The sequence below is a fragment of the Trachurus japonicus genome, chromosome 9, assembly GCF_045865225.1.
Source record: "Trachurus japonicus isolate A0001 chromosome 9, Traja_1.0".
Lineage (NCBI taxonomy): Eukaryota > Metazoa > Chordata > Actinopteri > Carangiformes > Carangidae > Trachurus > Trachurus japonicus.
In genome coordinates this window covers 28,009,652-28,027,435 of record NC_140915.1, presented here as the reverse complement: position 1 = coordinate 28,027,435, position 17,784 = coordinate 28,009,652, and the positions used below count along the sequence as shown (strand labels likewise).

The following is a 17,784-nucleotide window of genomic DNA, read 5'->3' as shown; positions in this document are numbered from 1 at the left end:
CAGTTGGTTTGTTTGCCAGTGTGGAGGTGGTAGTCTCTGATTCGCAACCATCCTCGCGGTGTGGAAACAGCGTTGGCTGGCGCAGAAACAAACTGCTCTATGTAGAAAAAAAATTGAGATCTATTGAAATGGATATTCAATTTTCAGGCATATTGCTGACATTTATCATTTGATTCTCTGTCACAGAAATTGATTTAGTTCCATGCTTAGATTCAGCAGCCCATAGAGCAATATTTTATGACAACCGTCGGTACACAAATAGATAATCAGAGAGAAGCCAGCCCATCTGGTCAGTGTTCTTAACCTTTTACAAAGCAGCTGGTGCTGGATCACATTCAAAAGGTGTAGCTTTAAGCATTATCCTTTGTCCTAAATACTGCAGCTCACACTGTTTCTGGTGTACACCACAATTCTTGTAATACCATAACATGTAAAGCTTGCACAGCATTTCAGAAAAAGAAGCTGGTGTCAATTTTTTATTTTAAATGATCTGAACAGATGCTGTTTTTTTTTTATTTCGTTTTTCTGTTTGCAATGCACAGAGTATTGTCTCAAAAGATGCTGCTGTATTTCAGCATCAAGACTGAAATAGTGTGAGAGGGGGGAGCCTATGGTGCAGGGGGAGCCAACAGTGATGTGAGGTCATGCTTTGTCACACAGTCACTTTAATACCATGGATGTAATTAAAAAGGAGAGAGAGAGTGGACTCACATAGCAGCCTACATTCTCCCCAGGCAAACAGAGGGATCTCAACGTCGTGAGGAAAATGAGGAAAAATTTGTCCCAATAGAGTAAGAAATGAGCAAATAAAAGACAGAAACTCTAACCTTCCTTGCAGCTTTTCTTATTAAAGTACATTATACAATAGAACGTGCAGCATACAACAAGACAAAATAAACTAATGCCACCACAAGCTCTGCAAGCTTTCGTTCAGTCTAGGAAGATTTTAAATGGTTCACAAGGGAACTGCAACTCACTGGAGTGCATTTAAAATTAGATGGATAATAGCCTTTTTATTTTCACACTTGTTTGAGTTTTCACATTTGGGAAGCGCTATCTTTTAGACAGAGAGAGTCAGGGAGAGATTCTGATAATAAAAGGCAGTGGTAGTGGTGAGTGTAAAGAGATAAACATAACACAAGGTAAGATATTACTGATGGGCACTGCTGCTTCTTTACCCATCTTAAAGTATTTTGGTATGAGTCCAGGACAGCACACCTACTGAAACTACTGATCATTGTTTAAAGTTGATCATTGTGCCCCGGTGTACTAGAGGTGGTACAGTATATAAACATGCATTAGCAGCCTTAGTCATCAAAACAGCCACAGCAGGTTGAAGCACAGGGATTTTCACAGAACAAGCTAAATTCAATTAAGATGAACAACAAGCTGTTTTTTCATCTACACTAAAACATTACCAAATCAAAAAAACAAATCCTTTTACTCCTCATTAGATAAACTACATTATATCATGGAACAATCTGTTTATTTGGCTTATGAGCACATCATTTATTCATTTTCATAAAACCAAGTGCCATGGATTAGATTCAGTCCAATCAAATAAGTTGTAATTACTCGTTTTGGTTATCATTCTGTGATTAATGTCCTCTTGGTGTGTGCTCACCAGTGCCACTCAAACCGTTGCACTGGTAGATATCACCAGATCCCCACTGTGGAGAACACCAACATTTATAGTGGGGCTGATGGTGGTTTACATGAGTGCAAGATTTTATGAGCAATAGCATGAATGCTAATAATACATTTGTCATATCACAAGCATCCATTCAGTAGCAAATATTCACAAAGTACACCTGTGCATAATTGTTTGATTTTTAATTAATAAGTGATAGCCTTGAACATTTTGAGGTAATAATTGATGATGCCCTCACAGGGATGTGTTATGTGTATGTAAATTATTCTGACAGAAATCTGAAAAGAAACCATCTTTTGATCCCTGGGAGCTTAGATATGTTCAGTACAGAGTTGCAGTGGGTGTGGGATGATGATGCTTCAAAATATCACATCAGCAGTCTTTTTGGAGTAGTTCTGTTCTGCTGTGAAGTTGCTGAGCCTGCAAACGGAGGCCTGGGTCGACATGTTCCAACCGAATGTGCCCCGTTCGGAGGTGCACTGTGTGTGCTCTCTTCGCGAGTCGCGTCAGCCTGATCTCCTGCCGACTTGCTCCTGGTCAGTTGACAGGTTGGGTTGACAGCAGGGCGACCAGCTTGTCTGCCCGTGATGTTAGCAACACTTGACGCTCCTAGCTCAGTTTGACTCCACCACCAAAGAATTCACTGGTGACAAACACATGGGAAAAAAGCTGCTAATGCTCTGCAGCCTGCCAGTATGTTTGTTGTGAGAGAGAGGCTTCCTGTTTTTTGATTGTGCTCTGATCAGCTTGGACGTGTTTCTGTCTGTTGGTCTGTCTTCGTGTCGTCATTTTCCATCTGACTCCAACTTCTGCTCTCGCCTATTCTCATCTTTCATGTTGTCATAACCCCCACTATCAAGTCACAGCATTTCAACTGTCCGCTGTGTTCCATTCATCATTCCACACCTCTTTTTTTCCTGGTTCTTTCTCTTTGCCTTTTGAATGCTCACTATCTTCACTGGCTCACTCTGCCACCACCACCCCCCACCCCTCACCCCTGGCTCTTATTTCACATCTTTTGCCTCAGTCTTTCTCTGTCGGTGGTAGATCCTTCCTTTTTATTATTTATGGAGAGTTGCTGCGTTGTGTAGCTGTCAGATGCAGCAAACAAGAGGCATGTTTCTCTAGCATTGACCTGTACTGAATTTCAGGCAAATCCTTGTCTCATATGTCCTTGTCAGTGTGCCTGAGAACGTCAGCTGTCACCAGAATCATTATCATTGTTAAACGTCAGCATGTGTTGCAGAGGGAAGACCAAAACAGTTGCATGAGTACAGACACAATGAGAGGCACAGCAAGGCATAAACGTTGTGAAATATTATAAAGCTACTGTTGGCCAAAATGTATCCTGTTAAGCTCACTCAGTGAGGTCAGTGACAAAGAAGTGAAAAAAATTAATATAAACAAGGCTAGATGTCATTACCTGTGGCCAACACAAAGAGATCCCTTAACTAATCCAAATAACTCACCACATAGACAACAGCTTTTCCTCCTTTGAGTATTCAAATGGTATAATTATCACACGCTGTCACCATAGTAAATCTTTACAGACAAAAAGCAAGGTGTCCTTAATCTGCATTTCAGAATATTTTCTACCACAGGAAACCACCTTAACCATATAAAAACATTTGCAGTAACTAAACCTTAATTTCTTTTTCTTTGAATTCAGAATTTATTTATTTGTCATTGCACAACATGATTAAAAGCTAAACCTTAAAGTGTGATCACACATAGAAACAAAACAGACAATAACACAATCAGTGCCGACATTCAGTTGTTGTATTGTATCTCAGTGCACCTAATTACTTTGTTCGAGCATTTTTTGTGTATTGTCTTGCTTTGCTCCAGCCTGTTCCTCAATATCCATTCTTCAAATAAACTTTATAAATTTGTACTGATTATGTAAGGAAAAAGTAGGCATTCAAAGTATCAAAAACAATAACCAATCTCAGATTTAAGGAATACCTCATTGAGTTCACAGTGTTAAAAAACCCTATGAACAAAACTGTAACATTGTCAGCCAGTCTGCAGTTGAAGGATAGGCAGCATGGATTGCGTGATCCAGCTATTAAATACACAGACACACTGAGTGCGTATAGACAGTACACACACTCACAGGCTTCAACTTAATCTGGCTAATCATGAGATTTACAATGAAAGAGGCTCTCCCTTGTCTTCTGGTCTCCGCCCATATACAGCTGAGTGTTTATTGGCCCACCACCCACTGTAACCCAAAGTGGGTGAAAGCACGCCGCTCCACCCTGACATCTGCTACAACTGAGAGGGAGGGTCTTGACACAGCTGGCAGGAAGGAGGGAAACTGGGTTACTGGTCTGAATTAGATTAGAGTCACACACAGGGGGCAGCCAGGGTGACATTAAGAGTGGTGGTGAAGATGATGAGGAGGATGATACAGTAGTTGATCAGTTGTTAGAAAGAGCAGCCCATACAATCATAATGAGGCTGCTGCTCCTGAGTCTGGTGACTTTATTGTGGTCTAAGGGGACTTCATGTTTCCACTTCCAACCATTTCATCTCTCATTCTCAGTTTTTTTCTCTCTTTCCACTGTCTTCTTCTCAGCTGTGTGCAGATGTTTTTGATGTGAGAGTCAAAATGTTTATCGAACATGAATCAGGCTTTCAAGCATAACCACTATGTTTCCCAATTCCCCAAAGCACTGCTACAATGTATACAAAAGCCATTACATAATGGTATACGAACAAACACACACAGTTGCAGTTATGCCATGGGTTTACATTCAATGATTTCAGACATATTGCCAAGTGTGACACATATAGACTGTCAGTTCATCAATAGAATTTAGTTCTTGTTTATAGAGTCTTTGTTCCAGCTCCAACCTTCATTTAATTACTCGAGATCTAACATAGCATCTGCGCTGTGTTCATTTAAAAAAAAATTAATAATGCAATAATATGACAATTATTTTTTACTAACTATATATTCATATACCATGCAGTCATTTATCTATCAGTTTTCATAATCACACCTAATTGAGTGTTTAGCTATGTGCAGTATGTGTAGACAGTTGCATCAGTGTGTCTAAAGGGAATAAAAGGTTTGTTGTTATTCCCCGTCAGCAGTAAGCTTGACGTTTTCCCTTAAGGGCTTAGAAAGCTCTGAGGATGCCCTAACCTACTTTGACAGGACTGTATGCCGCATTCCTGCTGTCACTCTGTACGGGATGTCACAGGAGACAGATAGGAAACACACAAAAGCTCTGAGAATCCTGTCCTCAGTTGGTCCTCTGACTCCCAGTCTTTTCCACTAATACTCATATGCATAAGAAAAGTACACCACACCCTGCACATATACAGTAGAGGACACATTTGAGTCCTATTAAGAGAGTTAGTTGCTGTGATGGCCACTGACCACAAACTGCTCTGAGACTGTACTGACAGTCCTGTCATCAAGATGGGTCACTGCAGGATACCTTTTAGAGCTGACAGAAAGCAGTCTGGTCCCTGATGATGTTGCCGTTGATGAAAATGGGTTGATGCAGGGCTCAGCACTGTCAATCTTTGTCAATAATACTTTATAAAACTGCTTTAACCCTCAAAGCCATTTTCACTAGTTATTCTCCTTTTCTCATTAATCACTTGTGTTCGACTCAGTGGAGCACACATCTGCAAGATTAATGTCAGTTGCTTGGTCTTGTAATGATATCTGCAGGATTATAAAGGATTAATGTTTTGGTAATTTAATGACAATTCTAGAGGAGACGTTATTTAATTAAGAGGCCTTTGGGTGTTCATTCATCTCTAAGGATGAACCTGTAGTTCTTTTGTATCACTGACTTACAAAGAGCTATTGATTGTGGTCAATGATGGATCCATGTTTATGAATGTCAGACAGTAATCCCCTGGAAGTCAGTCACCTGATCGCTGTTGAACTGCAGATTAATAGGAGATGAGTTTGGTTTTGTGAAGTCAGGGTTGTCTTGAGGACTCAGACAGCTACCTTGCTCCTAAATACCTTTGCCAACACCTGGCCACAATGACCATAATAAATCTACTGTTGTGTGAAATACAAGGCTGTTAGCTAGAGCTGCTGTAGCAGCGTGATAAATGAATTAGCTGGCTATTGTATCCATACCTTTGTTGCATTTTTGTCATGTTGATGTATTTACAGTACTGTAGTTTTAGTACACAAAACACATTTTTCAGTGCTGTACTCTATAGAGGAAAATAATTGTTTTTCTCCACAAACCTATTCTCCATTTAACCAAAGGAGGAGTTAATGCTTTTATGTTGAACACAATCAGCCAGACAAAAATGTTTCCTATTTCTCTTTTAGAATAACTGAGAAGCAGAACGAATCTGTACAAAACTTTTCACATTTAGCTTTTGTTGCTTGACAGCTGTCAGTGCTCGGTGCAGTAGACACATTTCAGTAAGTTCACTTCCCTGCCTTCATGAACAACACCCACAAGTGGGAATCTTTTCCATTCTCTCCTTAAATCCCACAGGGCAGGTACCGTATGTGGTATGAGTCACATTACTGCTTGCTAAAGGAAAGGCGACATCTTCGTTGAGGTTCGAATCTCATTTCAAGTCTCTCAGTAACAATGTTATAAATATTTTTGGTTTCAACTGACTGATAGTTGAGATCACTCTTTTACTTGAACTGCCATTGAACATGTGAACTCCTAAATCACTGTCATTGCACTTTACTTTTGTAGTCCTTTCAATTCTTTCCATCTGTGAATCCAACTCTACAGTATCTCACTGTGTCTCTCTTTTGTGATCATATGCAGTCAATACACTAAAATATCACCATATGAGCTGTTAAATCATCTTCAAGCATCAGGTTAATGGGAAAGGAGAGAGAAACAACATTTTGACATTAGCATCTGTCTCCAGTGACATCAGAGGGAAATAAGCTCAATAGCAAACAATGATGCCATTGCCTACAGTGCATGAATATTCAAAAGCAACTTATTTTCACCATTCACAAATTCAATATTTTTTTTTTTTTTTTTTTTTTTTTTTACATCAACAGAGATTTTCAGTATTTATACAGTTTCACCATTGACTCACCTGTATTCAACCACATCAAGTGTTTCAGCTGTTATCAGCAGTATTGCATCAAGAGATTCATCCCCTTTGTCTTAGACCAGCTTTATCTCTGACACTATAAGAGAGAGAAAGGATCTTGCTCTTTGCACAGTGCACTGCTACGTTATTAAGAAAAGAACACACTGGAAAGACCTCATTATCTAGCCAAGTGGCTACTGGCTTTCTACCTGCTTGAGCCCTGCACTGGTTCTGTGCTTTGTCACATTACACATTACCGGGCTGCACATACTCAGGAGAGGAGAGGCTCAGTAATGGCATTTAATGGAGCAGCTTATTTTGGCAGGGAAAGTGTAATGGAGAGCATTTCTCAGGGTTTTGTGACCGGCATGGTGCGATGAGAGAGAAGTATGAGTGCGTTTATCTGTCTCAAAGGTTTGTGCAAAAAATATAATATAGTGCCCCAATTTCAATAACTGTACCGTAAGTCCCAGACCTGGCAGTGGAACAGTGATTTCTTGTCGATGTGATGCTATTGTATGGTGCAGGAGAGAGCGAGAGGGCAGGAGAGAGGAAGACGAGTAAGATGAAAAGTGGCAGCGCAGAATGATGATGATTCACTGAAGTGACAACGTTATTGAGTTGCTGACAAACACCTTACTATGTGTGGCTAATGTTTGCTGAATGGAAGTGTGGCTCCATGTAGGTTTTGAAGTACTTGATTTGATTCATTTATTGAGGTCAGAGATTTTTAATGGGATATGACTAATAGAACTTTTTTTTGTTATTAATCTTAGGGTTAATTGAAATCCACAAGATTTTTTAAATAATTTTTCATGTTTAAATTCTTTGGCATATCATTTTTCCAACAATTTCCTAAATCATGAATATGAGGATGAATTTTTCTGGATACAACAATGTCATTTCATCCAAGAAGCACAAGAAAGAGAGGTTCAAAATATGTAACATGTAGTCATGAAACTATCACTTCACTTCAGAAGGGTCCTGAGGGAGAAATGCACTGTAGTGTAATATACAGCTGGAAACAACCTCAGCCTGAATTTCTTCCTCTCCACTATTTGCCTCCCCCATATATCCTATATTTAGAGCAAGTACATAAAAGACACATTTCTAGCAATTCAATAGACCTCACTGACAGACCTCAGGAGGCTTCCTTTCCTTTTACTTATGTGTCTGTGTTCAAAAGTGTCTGTTTACTGTATGTGATCATACATTTATGTGCTGTGTTTAGTCAGTGGATATTTCAGAGGCTAAGGATAAAAACTGTGAAGCACCGTACTCAAAGGAGGAGACTGGGTCAGTATTTAACAAATTGAATGTATTTTTAATCAGTGTGATATCATTACATTACATTAATGGTTTCTTAGCTGTGCCCTATTATTTTTTGTGTGTATGTGCATATGCAAAATGTGAATGTATCTGTGTATGTAGGTGTTACACGTGTATTGTGCTGAGCTTACATTCTGTGCAGGCAAAGCTTGTTAAGAGCCGAGGCTTTGTAGCTGAAAATGAATCCATATGGAGAAGTAATGGGATCACAACTCTGACTGGGAGCTGCTGTCGGCTTAGCCTACCTTTGATTTGCACTATTTTTGTGACATGGTGGAAAACAATGTTTTGTTTGCCTCAAATAGATAACAACTTTGGTTTTTATTTATCTTTTTTTTTTTTAGTGGTTGCATAGCAACATTCAGCTAGCATATTAGGTATTTGCCCGTACAAGACCTAGATTGATGCCCTAAGGAAATAAACAAAGGGTAGACAAGAGAAGCAGACTTCAGTAGCATGTGCCCGTTTTCTAACCTCTCCTGATAGACATCTGCTCTAATGATGTTCATTTGATTTTTTGTTTTCTTTTATTATTTATTAATCATTTCTTAGATGTACCTCTTCATGTACGTATATTAATTATAGCACACAGATTTTTGTCAAGGTCTTAAACAAGACATTGATTACAAGTTAGTGGCGTGTGTGTGCATTATTTACAATCAGAGTCACTGAGAGTGGCACAGATTTGACTTTGTAATCGCTAGTGACAGAATGGTGTCGAACAAAACAGTTAAAGTGCATCTATCAACAGCCATGTGTCACAATGCAGTATCTTGAATAAGATTACACCGTTTACTGCTATAAGACAATTGGCTAATGAATAAAACCACACATTAATATGTTAGTCTGGGTTTTGACTGGAATTCTGAATACTGCATAATGTCATTTGCTTTATCTATTGATTAGATTTTATTACTGCTTCTTAGAGCGAGATCCTTTTTTCCACAGCAGTGCTGCAGTTTACACGGTCTTATACCCAGGCATTTCTTCAGGTCATGCTCAGTTTGGAAAAGAGAAAGCATTGATTTAATGTCAAGACCTTAGAACAAATAAGATAGGATTCCTTTTTCTGTTTTGTTTTGCTCACACCAAGTCGCCCAGAACACATCACCAAACTGCATGTTTGTGACCATGTTAGATGGCTTCTTACTTGAGTGATCATTTAAATCTGTGAGGAATCACACTTTCAACTGAATTACCCATTTCCTATCATTGATAAATATTTAAAAAATTGTGCTTTGCTTGATGTGTAGCAGCAGAATTTTTTATTTTTTTTTCCAGCCATCATGGGGAAATCAGATTTCCGATCATTGAGCAGCTACAAGCATGAACGTGAATGAAATGGACCTTACACCTGGTGCATGTACTTTAGACATTTGGATAAATCAAGTAGAATAGTGTATTAAAGCCTATAAGAATCTTTTTTAAAAGGAAAGGGAGATGGTAAACTTTTTTTTTGTTTGTTTGTTTTAAACTAAGTATATAGAACTCTTTTGATCATGTGGGACGGTTATTTCCAGCAGTTTTATGCCATTACAGGTTTTCTGTGGGGCAGCTGGGAGTGGCATCTCTACTAACAGGAGGAAAACTGTCATGATGTTCTTATTAATGAGCAAAGCAGGAACAGGTTATTGTTATGCAGGAATGGAAGTGCAGAGCCTGGAAATTACCTGCCATCGCTGTGAGAAACGAGAGTCTGGCTCCACACAGCGCCCAGGGCTAAATACAGGCTTCCTCCTCCATAAAGACACTGGTGTCATGACATATTCAATTCAGGAAAAGAAATAAATGACTCTGGTTGATGTCTAAGTTTTCAAAAGCAGCTTTGCTTATATAGTTTGCCCTTAAAATATGAGTTGTGAACTCTCTCAATAGGCAGTTTTTCACTTCAGCAGTCAAGGTTAAATTGCAGGACTAGGCTATGTTTACTGTAAATGGCGGCACACATCATTTCATATTTTTAAAATAACATCACCATCAGGTATCAGTCTCACCTATCTGCTGTGTTACAGGTGATTGAAGTGCTGACCAGAAAGTTGATTGCAACACAGCTGCATTATTAACAGAGGGGAAGTAGGGATCTAAAGTTCTAGCAGGGAGTCTGGAAATGTAGGTTTTTACATGTTTCTTTTCTACATCAACACAACTGCCTGTACTCAGGAAGTAAGAGCAGCAACTGACAGACTGTTAAGTCCAGCAACTTTCTCTCACTGATTACTTACAAGTAGCAGTAGCTGAAAGGTAGTCTGGAAGTTTTTGCTCAAAAATAATACAAATGAAATCCGTCATCATCCCCTATGGGCTTCTAGTCCTGTGTGGTGGTGACTGTGTCTGCAGAGCCCCCTCCCCCTGCCTGTATTTTGGTCCTTTGCTTTGTTTTCTTGTGCATGGGGACGCTTCTGGGTGGAGAGTCATGTTTTCTCTCCAGCCAATGACAGAGCTCAGGTGAAGTTTCGTGCAGCATGAGTGGGAAGGCTGCTAGCCCCGCTAGCTGTCCAGATGCTAGAGTGTGCTAGTGGCGGAAGTCAGCAGGCAGCTAGTGGGTGTAAGTGGTGGCGGCTAGCATTCGCCACAAGCACCCACTTGCCAGCTCACCACAGCAGCCCTACTTGTTACAGCATGATTCACGAGGCTGCCGTTGCCGGCGACGGCTGGGTATCGGTCCGCCACTCCAGCGCTTCACTCGCCGGGGCAGGAGGCTGCACAGTTGAGCCCGAGAGGAGGGGCCCATTTTGAGTTTTGTTGACAAACTGCAACAAACAAACCTCCAGACTCTACCTTTAAACCAGGTGTCACATATGCAATTATTATTAGAGTTTGTGGGTAGTAACAAATAGTCTTTTTTATTGTAACTTCTCTTTAGTCTGCCACAGATGACTGCTCATACTGAGTGCTGGAAAAAATAGAACATTGTGAGCTGCCAGATGACCAGCTTAGTCTTTGGATGTGTGTCACGTTACCACTCTTCCAGTTTGAGACTATGGCTAAAAGGTGGAGATTTAGGAGCTGAAGAGGCCAAATCCCATGTTCCTCTGTTGAACAAATGTTGAGGCCTTCGATACAGTTTCAATTTGCGATACAAATGTGTGAAAAATGAAAAGTAACAAAGGCGATACAATTCATCACCTCAACACCAAACTGTTTTCACGGTTGGTTTACTTTACAGAGGTTCAGTGACATGGAATACTTTGCAGCTGCAGACATAAAGAAACAAGCAGTATTAACGTTTTTTAATTTTTTATTTCTCTGTACTTTTTAATCCTAATTACTATTTACCTTGTGCACTTGCATATAAGTTGATTTGTTTTCATGCTGATCTCTATTTTTTTCTTTTTTCTGTTTTTGTTCCCTGTCTGCCCTCTTCAGTTTTAATTATTTAAATTTTTTTGCTTCTCTCTTTTTTAATGGATAAATGTGATTCAGTCTTTGCCATGGAGATTGCCCAGATGAATCCCTTTTGAAGGATTTTTGCAACCCTCCATCACATCCTATTGACTATTTCTGCATTATTTGCATATAAAGTAAAAAAAAACCCCAAAAAACCCATAAATCTTAGTTTTCTGTTTTTCACCTAATTCTACGAAAACTGCTGCCTTGATCAAGCTGGGGAGTTTGTGTGTGTGTGTTTGTGTATTTGTGAGTTTTGTTGCACAGTTGAATTTTAATTGAAGTTCAGGGCAGTCAATGGAAGAGAGCCTGTTTTGACTAAGTGGTTTTTATGGCCTCGTAACATGCCTGAGAGCTGAACTGAAACACAGTGCAGTATATCCACATAATCTGCTGCTAACCCACTTGTGCCCTCCTGGCAGCAGATAATGTGCATCGTGTCTGGCTGGAGTTTTGTTGGTGTGGAATATCCTATTGAACCTACTCTCATTTCAGAAGTGTCATCCGTCTTATTTATCGATGAACGGTCACCTCCCCTTATGATTCAGTGCTGATAAGCCCATACATTCACAGACACACAGACACAAACATGAAGAAAAAAGGAGCGCACGCATACATGTGCATGTGTACACACGCACGCACACACGCACACACACACTGTCAGTCCATGCACTCAACATGTATGCAGACCAACCCCTGGAGATGATGGAGGGATGCCTCCAGTATTTTCAATGCAGTGTTGGACCCCATTTGTCTTGTTTGTAAAGCAGTATTTAGTTAATGGAAAAGGAAATTGGTATTGATTGGTATTTGAATGGATTCAGTTGGGATTCAGTCTGAAGAGTTTTCTGTGAAATGCTGCATCCAAGTATTCAGAGCACTCTCCTCTCGGGTTCCCCAGGGATTATTTAATGTAAATGGAAAGTGCTCTGATAGTTGAGTCTCACTGGCTTGGTGCCACATATTGAAGTTGTAATGGAAATCTTTTTTCTTTGCTGTATTTACATTGTGCTGCTGTTTATTTTGTTTTTTAGACACGTGCAAAGTGAACCACAAACATGCCCAAACTTTTTATCATCTAAGGTCTAAAGTTTTGGATCTTCATTATGCATTCCTTTTTATTTCTGTAACTACAAGAATTGATTCATGCAAACTGTACATGACCTCAAACAAAATGAAACAAGTTGGTAATCAGTTACATCTACAAATCTGCAGAAATCTTAAATAGAATATTTAATTATATGCTTGTTTATATCATGTGTTATCACTGGCATTGCAAAGAAATTGTAGAGCAAACACAGTGTTGTTCTGTAAGGCTTCCTCTTGCAGATTGTTTATTGCTGACTGGGAGAGAGACTGAAAATTGGGATGTGGAAGCTAGTATTGTTTAGTTCTCTGCCAGCTTCAAGGAATCATGAAAGGGAGCAGGTGGAGTGAGTTAGATCTTGGCTGACTTTCCTTTCCTTCCTCTCTTCCCTTCATCTCCATTTCTGTCATTGTGAAACTGCATGCGGTGTGTGCCTTTGGAGAACATGTCTCTTTAGCCTATTAAGGCCTTATGTGCAGAGACGTCTACTGGACTCAAAAACCTCTCTGCCGAATCTGTCCCAAAGGATGGACTGGGGCCGATTGTCTCTGTGTCTTTTATGTTGTGTTATTTTTTGTGCTTTACTTTTTGAATTCTCCTCAAATAATAAAAGACATTTCAGCTTTAACCCATATTTAAATCTGCCTCCATCTTTGGAAAAGGCTGAGCTTTTAAATGAGATAAATGAGTGTGAACAATGAAACAGTAAAGATGAACACACTCCTTAGAGCAGTGCAAATGTCACTGTCATTGGTCACACGCTTGAACACACAATGCAAAGCAGCACTGTAGTTTTTATCTGCTTGTTTTGTTCTCTCTGTACAGTAACTGATGATCTATGAACATGTATACTGTCACTCACTCAAAAAGCCTACGCAATATCCAAATCCATTTCATAATGGACCTTGTGGCCCCTATTTTATTTGTGTGCATCCATGTGTATGTGCTTTTAATGTGATGTGTGTTTGTTTGTTGCACAGTATAGCATAGACAAAAGCTACAGTGATGCAATACAAAGCACTAACGGTTTTTTGCCCCCCCAACAAATAAACAAACAGAACTCTGGTCTACTTTTCTGTGGACACACCGTGTCCTGGTATTTCCTTCTTAATCGCTTGTGGGTCATGACTTGACCCTGCTCAATGTTGTGTTGCCCAGTGTGTCTCTGTCACTGTTTGTTAGCCATGTCCATAGACAAAAGGGCTTAATGTTACATGGTCAGACCCCTGTAACTGTGCTTCAGTCCTATTGGTTGTATCCACACACATCCACAGCTCAGTTACAGGGACTTACATGCACTTTTGACCCTGGTTTATCCTATCCAATCACAAAGCTTTAACTCTCTGTCTGTCCCTGGATGCCCACCTTTCATTTCTTCTGAGCCAATGCACCTGTTACCTAACAGATTACATTTTGGTCTGCAGATGTATTTCAGTTCTGACTTTTCCCTGGAAGATTGACTCTTCCCCCTGTTTCCTCTGTTTTTTGTTGTTGTTGTTTTTTTTCCTGTTTGGCAGCAGGTGCTGTGAAGCTAAAATTGTGTTGGGGGTTGACTTTTCCATGGAGATTTAGGGCTTCCAGGCTTTACAAAACACCACATTTCTTGCCCAGTTGCTGTATTTTCAATTTGTTTTGTGTGTTGTCCACACTTTGTTTCTGTTATTATTTTGATCTCCACAATCACAGATATATGGATTTAAGTAATTATTGCCCTTGCACTGTGTGGTGACAGTTATTTCAAGCTTGTGTCTGTGTGCTACTGCTAACAGGGCTGAAACAACACTGTTAAGATTTCTTTCATTTACAGTACTTCATTCATTACAGAGAATTATATGGATCCTCTCTGAAGACGGCACAAGATCATGTTTATAATTCAGTGGCACTACAAGGACAGCAGTGTAATTACAGTCACCACTATTAACCTGCAGCCTCCGTGAGCCTGCAGCATGACTGTCTCTTAATAATACTTGTGTTTAAAATATACTACTATTTTAACATGTAACATACACACCTTGTTGCCATTTTACACATTTTTATAGTAGATAGCACTGTTATACACAGCAATACAGTGGAGCTCTCCATCCCTATCATTGCTGGGGTTTTGAAACCATTAAGTAGGTTTTTTTAATGCTACATTGTAAAAAATAAACTGAACACAGTCTACAGGGAAGGTTTATGTCAAAGGTCAGTCAAATTATTCTGGAGGGAAATAATGTTGTTAATAACATGAGGAAATACTCTGACAGCCTCATTATGGAAGTTTGTGTTATGATGGCTGTTAATAGGAATGATCCTTGTGGGTCCTCTTTCTTCATTTATTCATTTGTATCTATATCCTGTTTTTAACTGTTTGGAGATCTCTCCGCTCTCTTCTGCTAGCCTTGGTAGTCTGTTAGTAGCCTCCCAGTGGCCCACTAGCAGTTTTCTGCTTTTATAGTTATTCTTAGCCTTATCTCAGAGTACGATAGCTGGGGAGACATGACAAGAGTGCCCACGCACCGATTCTCCAACGGGGAGGGGAAATGAGGGCGGGGGAACAAGATGAGCAAGAGATGGAGAAGCACACTAAGCTTTAATGCATCTCAGCATAGCCTGGTCCATCATGGGGCTTGCTAATGGGCCTTTAGCTCCAAGGGGAACCACAATTAGAGCCAGTGGGGGTTCCCTGTCAACATGAAGTACAGTACTGACCTCAGGGCTACATCATGACATAGAAAGCCACATAAATGACCCTTCAAAAAGCCTGACATGCACTCATCCCAAGGAGGCTACATGCTTGCCATGATTAGTTTTCAGACTACAGTACACGCAACATATAATATAATGTTATTTTTAAATGTTCTCATCATGAGCAGTTCCTCTGTCAGTTTGAGGGTTTTCTTCCCAACTGAATATGATTTATTTAAAGCCTGGTGGTTATTTTCTTACATTTTGGACACAAATCATAATAATTTGACATTCTTTGTCCCTCAATATGATAAATAAATGAAAGAGTCAGTCTTATGAAATATATAGTCTCATACAGTATGTGCTTGTTGATTACACATGTGGGATGTAAACATCGTTTGGTCTGTTCATTTCTTGCGACACATAGGGGAGAGTGGGGTAATTTGTGCCATGGGGCAAGTAGTTCCACCCCTGTTATCTAGAAAACCATAGAAGAAGTTGGTCATGTGACCACATATTTTTGAAGGGGCATCCATTTCACTCATCCTATCAAGAAGGGAGACACATGGCTTGAGAGGAAAGCACATTTATGTTCAAAAAACTAGTTTTTTCCCTCTAAAGTAAAATTTCTATGATCAAGGTTTTTTGATTGCCGTGTTTGAACAATTATAGATAACTTTGAAAACAGTCCATACATGTTTTAGTGCTTTATTAAGCTACACCATGAGTCTATACAGTTAGCATGATGCCAGCCCAAAACAGCTGGGGAATCCTTTTTTCTCAAAATGCTGGGCTTGGGGTAATTTGTGCCAAAGGGCCTGGGTTAAGTTGTGCCAGTGGCAGTGCTGTCTGTGTATAGGAGAAACATGGCAGTGGCACGGATTTGCTTGAAACTTAACATGTGTGATGAGGGACCGCCCCTGAACACACCTGCCCAGTCTGGTTGTGCTCGTAGCCTGGTGGATGAACAAAACGTTGTGTTTCTTTGCGCCACAGCCCCCAGCGTGCCTCAGGCCCCCGCGACAGCATGGGGACAAGCGAGGGCCCGATCATCGCTGCTTCTGGCTTTAATTTTGTATTGAATGTCTTGCTTTTATATAGCATTATCATTAAATGATCTGTTTTACTTCAATTATCAATGGCACAATTTACCCCAGTGTATTCTCTCTAATGGCACAACTTACCCCGCACCGGGGGCAAGTTGTGCCAGAATTTTTTTTTTTTTTCTGAAGCTATATTTCTGAAACAGTTGATTTAAGATTCAAAGTGATTGTTCCCAGGGATGCACAACATCCTAAACTATATGTACATATATTAGTTGGGGGCATTATTATAATCCCCTTGCTTTAAAGGCAATTTAAGTAAAAATTGGCACTACTTACCCCGCTCTCCCCTACAGTATATGTCTCTCTTCTGTATGTGCTGTGTCTTAACTTATGTCAATTCTCTCTACAGGGCATCAGCATAGTGGGGCCCAGTAATGCAGAACCCGTGCCTCGACCTCCCAGTCCAGCCATGTACCAGCTGGATATCATCCTAAAGAAAGGGAACAACCTGGCCATCCGAGATCGAACAGGTAGCTCTCTGCCCTTCTCTACCTGTTACATCGGCATCGGTGTATGTGTAGAGTGTAGACTGGGCAAACAGCCTTAACAAGCCTCAATCTAGCCCACCAGATGAAAGTTACTCTATCCTGGTCTTTGTCCACCTTTCACAATTGCAGTGTGCTACTGAGGATACTACTATCCTCATAGGATTTAATTGTTCTAGTTTCATAGTTATTATTCCGTCTGTTCGTCTGCAATCTTGGAGTGGTCTCATCCATTTTTATTCTCAATGTAATATATTTTCGCTGTGTTTTCACCTCCACTCTTATTTCCCCTCACCTTTTACTCCCTTATTTTCTTTCTCATCTCTCTGCCCATGTAGAATTTTATTAAATCACACATCCCATCCTCATAGCTCACTCCATTTTCCATGTGTGAAGCAAAATAGAATTACGAGGAGTGATGATGTGCATCTAGGAATGAAATGAAGTCAGCTTCGGCTTTGGCACAGGCATTGTACACAAAGACAAGCAAAGCGTCACTGACTGGTTTGGATAGCGACAGATGCCAAGGTCTCATTAGTGGTTGTGGCAGTCACCATGATGACAGAGCCAAATGAGGTATCCTGCTCCCTCACAAAATTTTGCTCGAATAGCTGTCCACCTGAATAATGAGCGGTACGGTACAGAGCTCACCTGTCCTGTTGTGAACACTTTAAAACCGCTCATTACCGACAGGCAGAAGCATGGGAGTACAGTGGACTAAATTCAGCGATGAGCAATTATGTCTTAGTACCTGTTTCATCACACATGGCACAGGTAGGATGTCTTAAAGGGGATTTATGCAACATTTTTTACCTTAATTAAACAGCTTCTGGGTAATTATGATGGTTAAATGACTTGTTATGGAGAGAATGGATCCCAGATCTCGTCTACCGAGAAACATGGACTGCTTCACGGCACTACAACACAAACACGCCTTGTAATCCATAATCTCTTGTTTATGACAGATAAGACTACACAATTATACACAACATAAAACTTTTATGATATATAATGTTA

General features: G+C 40.1%; 1 protein-coding gene across 7 annotated transcripts in view; it reads left to right on the top strand.

Annotated features, from left to right (window-relative positions):
- mctp1a (multiple C2 domains, transmembrane 1a) overlaps positions 1–17,784 on the top strand; it is a 143,790-nt gene that overhangs the window by 39,467 nt on the left and 86,539 nt on the right. For all 7 annotated transcript variants that reach the window (XM_085787088.1, XM_085787089.1, XM_085787093.1 and 4 more), the window contains exon 2: positions 16,632–16,752. In XM_085787088.1, the coding sequence (XP_085643214.1) occupies positions 16,632–16,752 (121 nt within the window). The remainder of the gene's footprint in view (positions 1–16,631; positions 16,753–17,784) is intronic.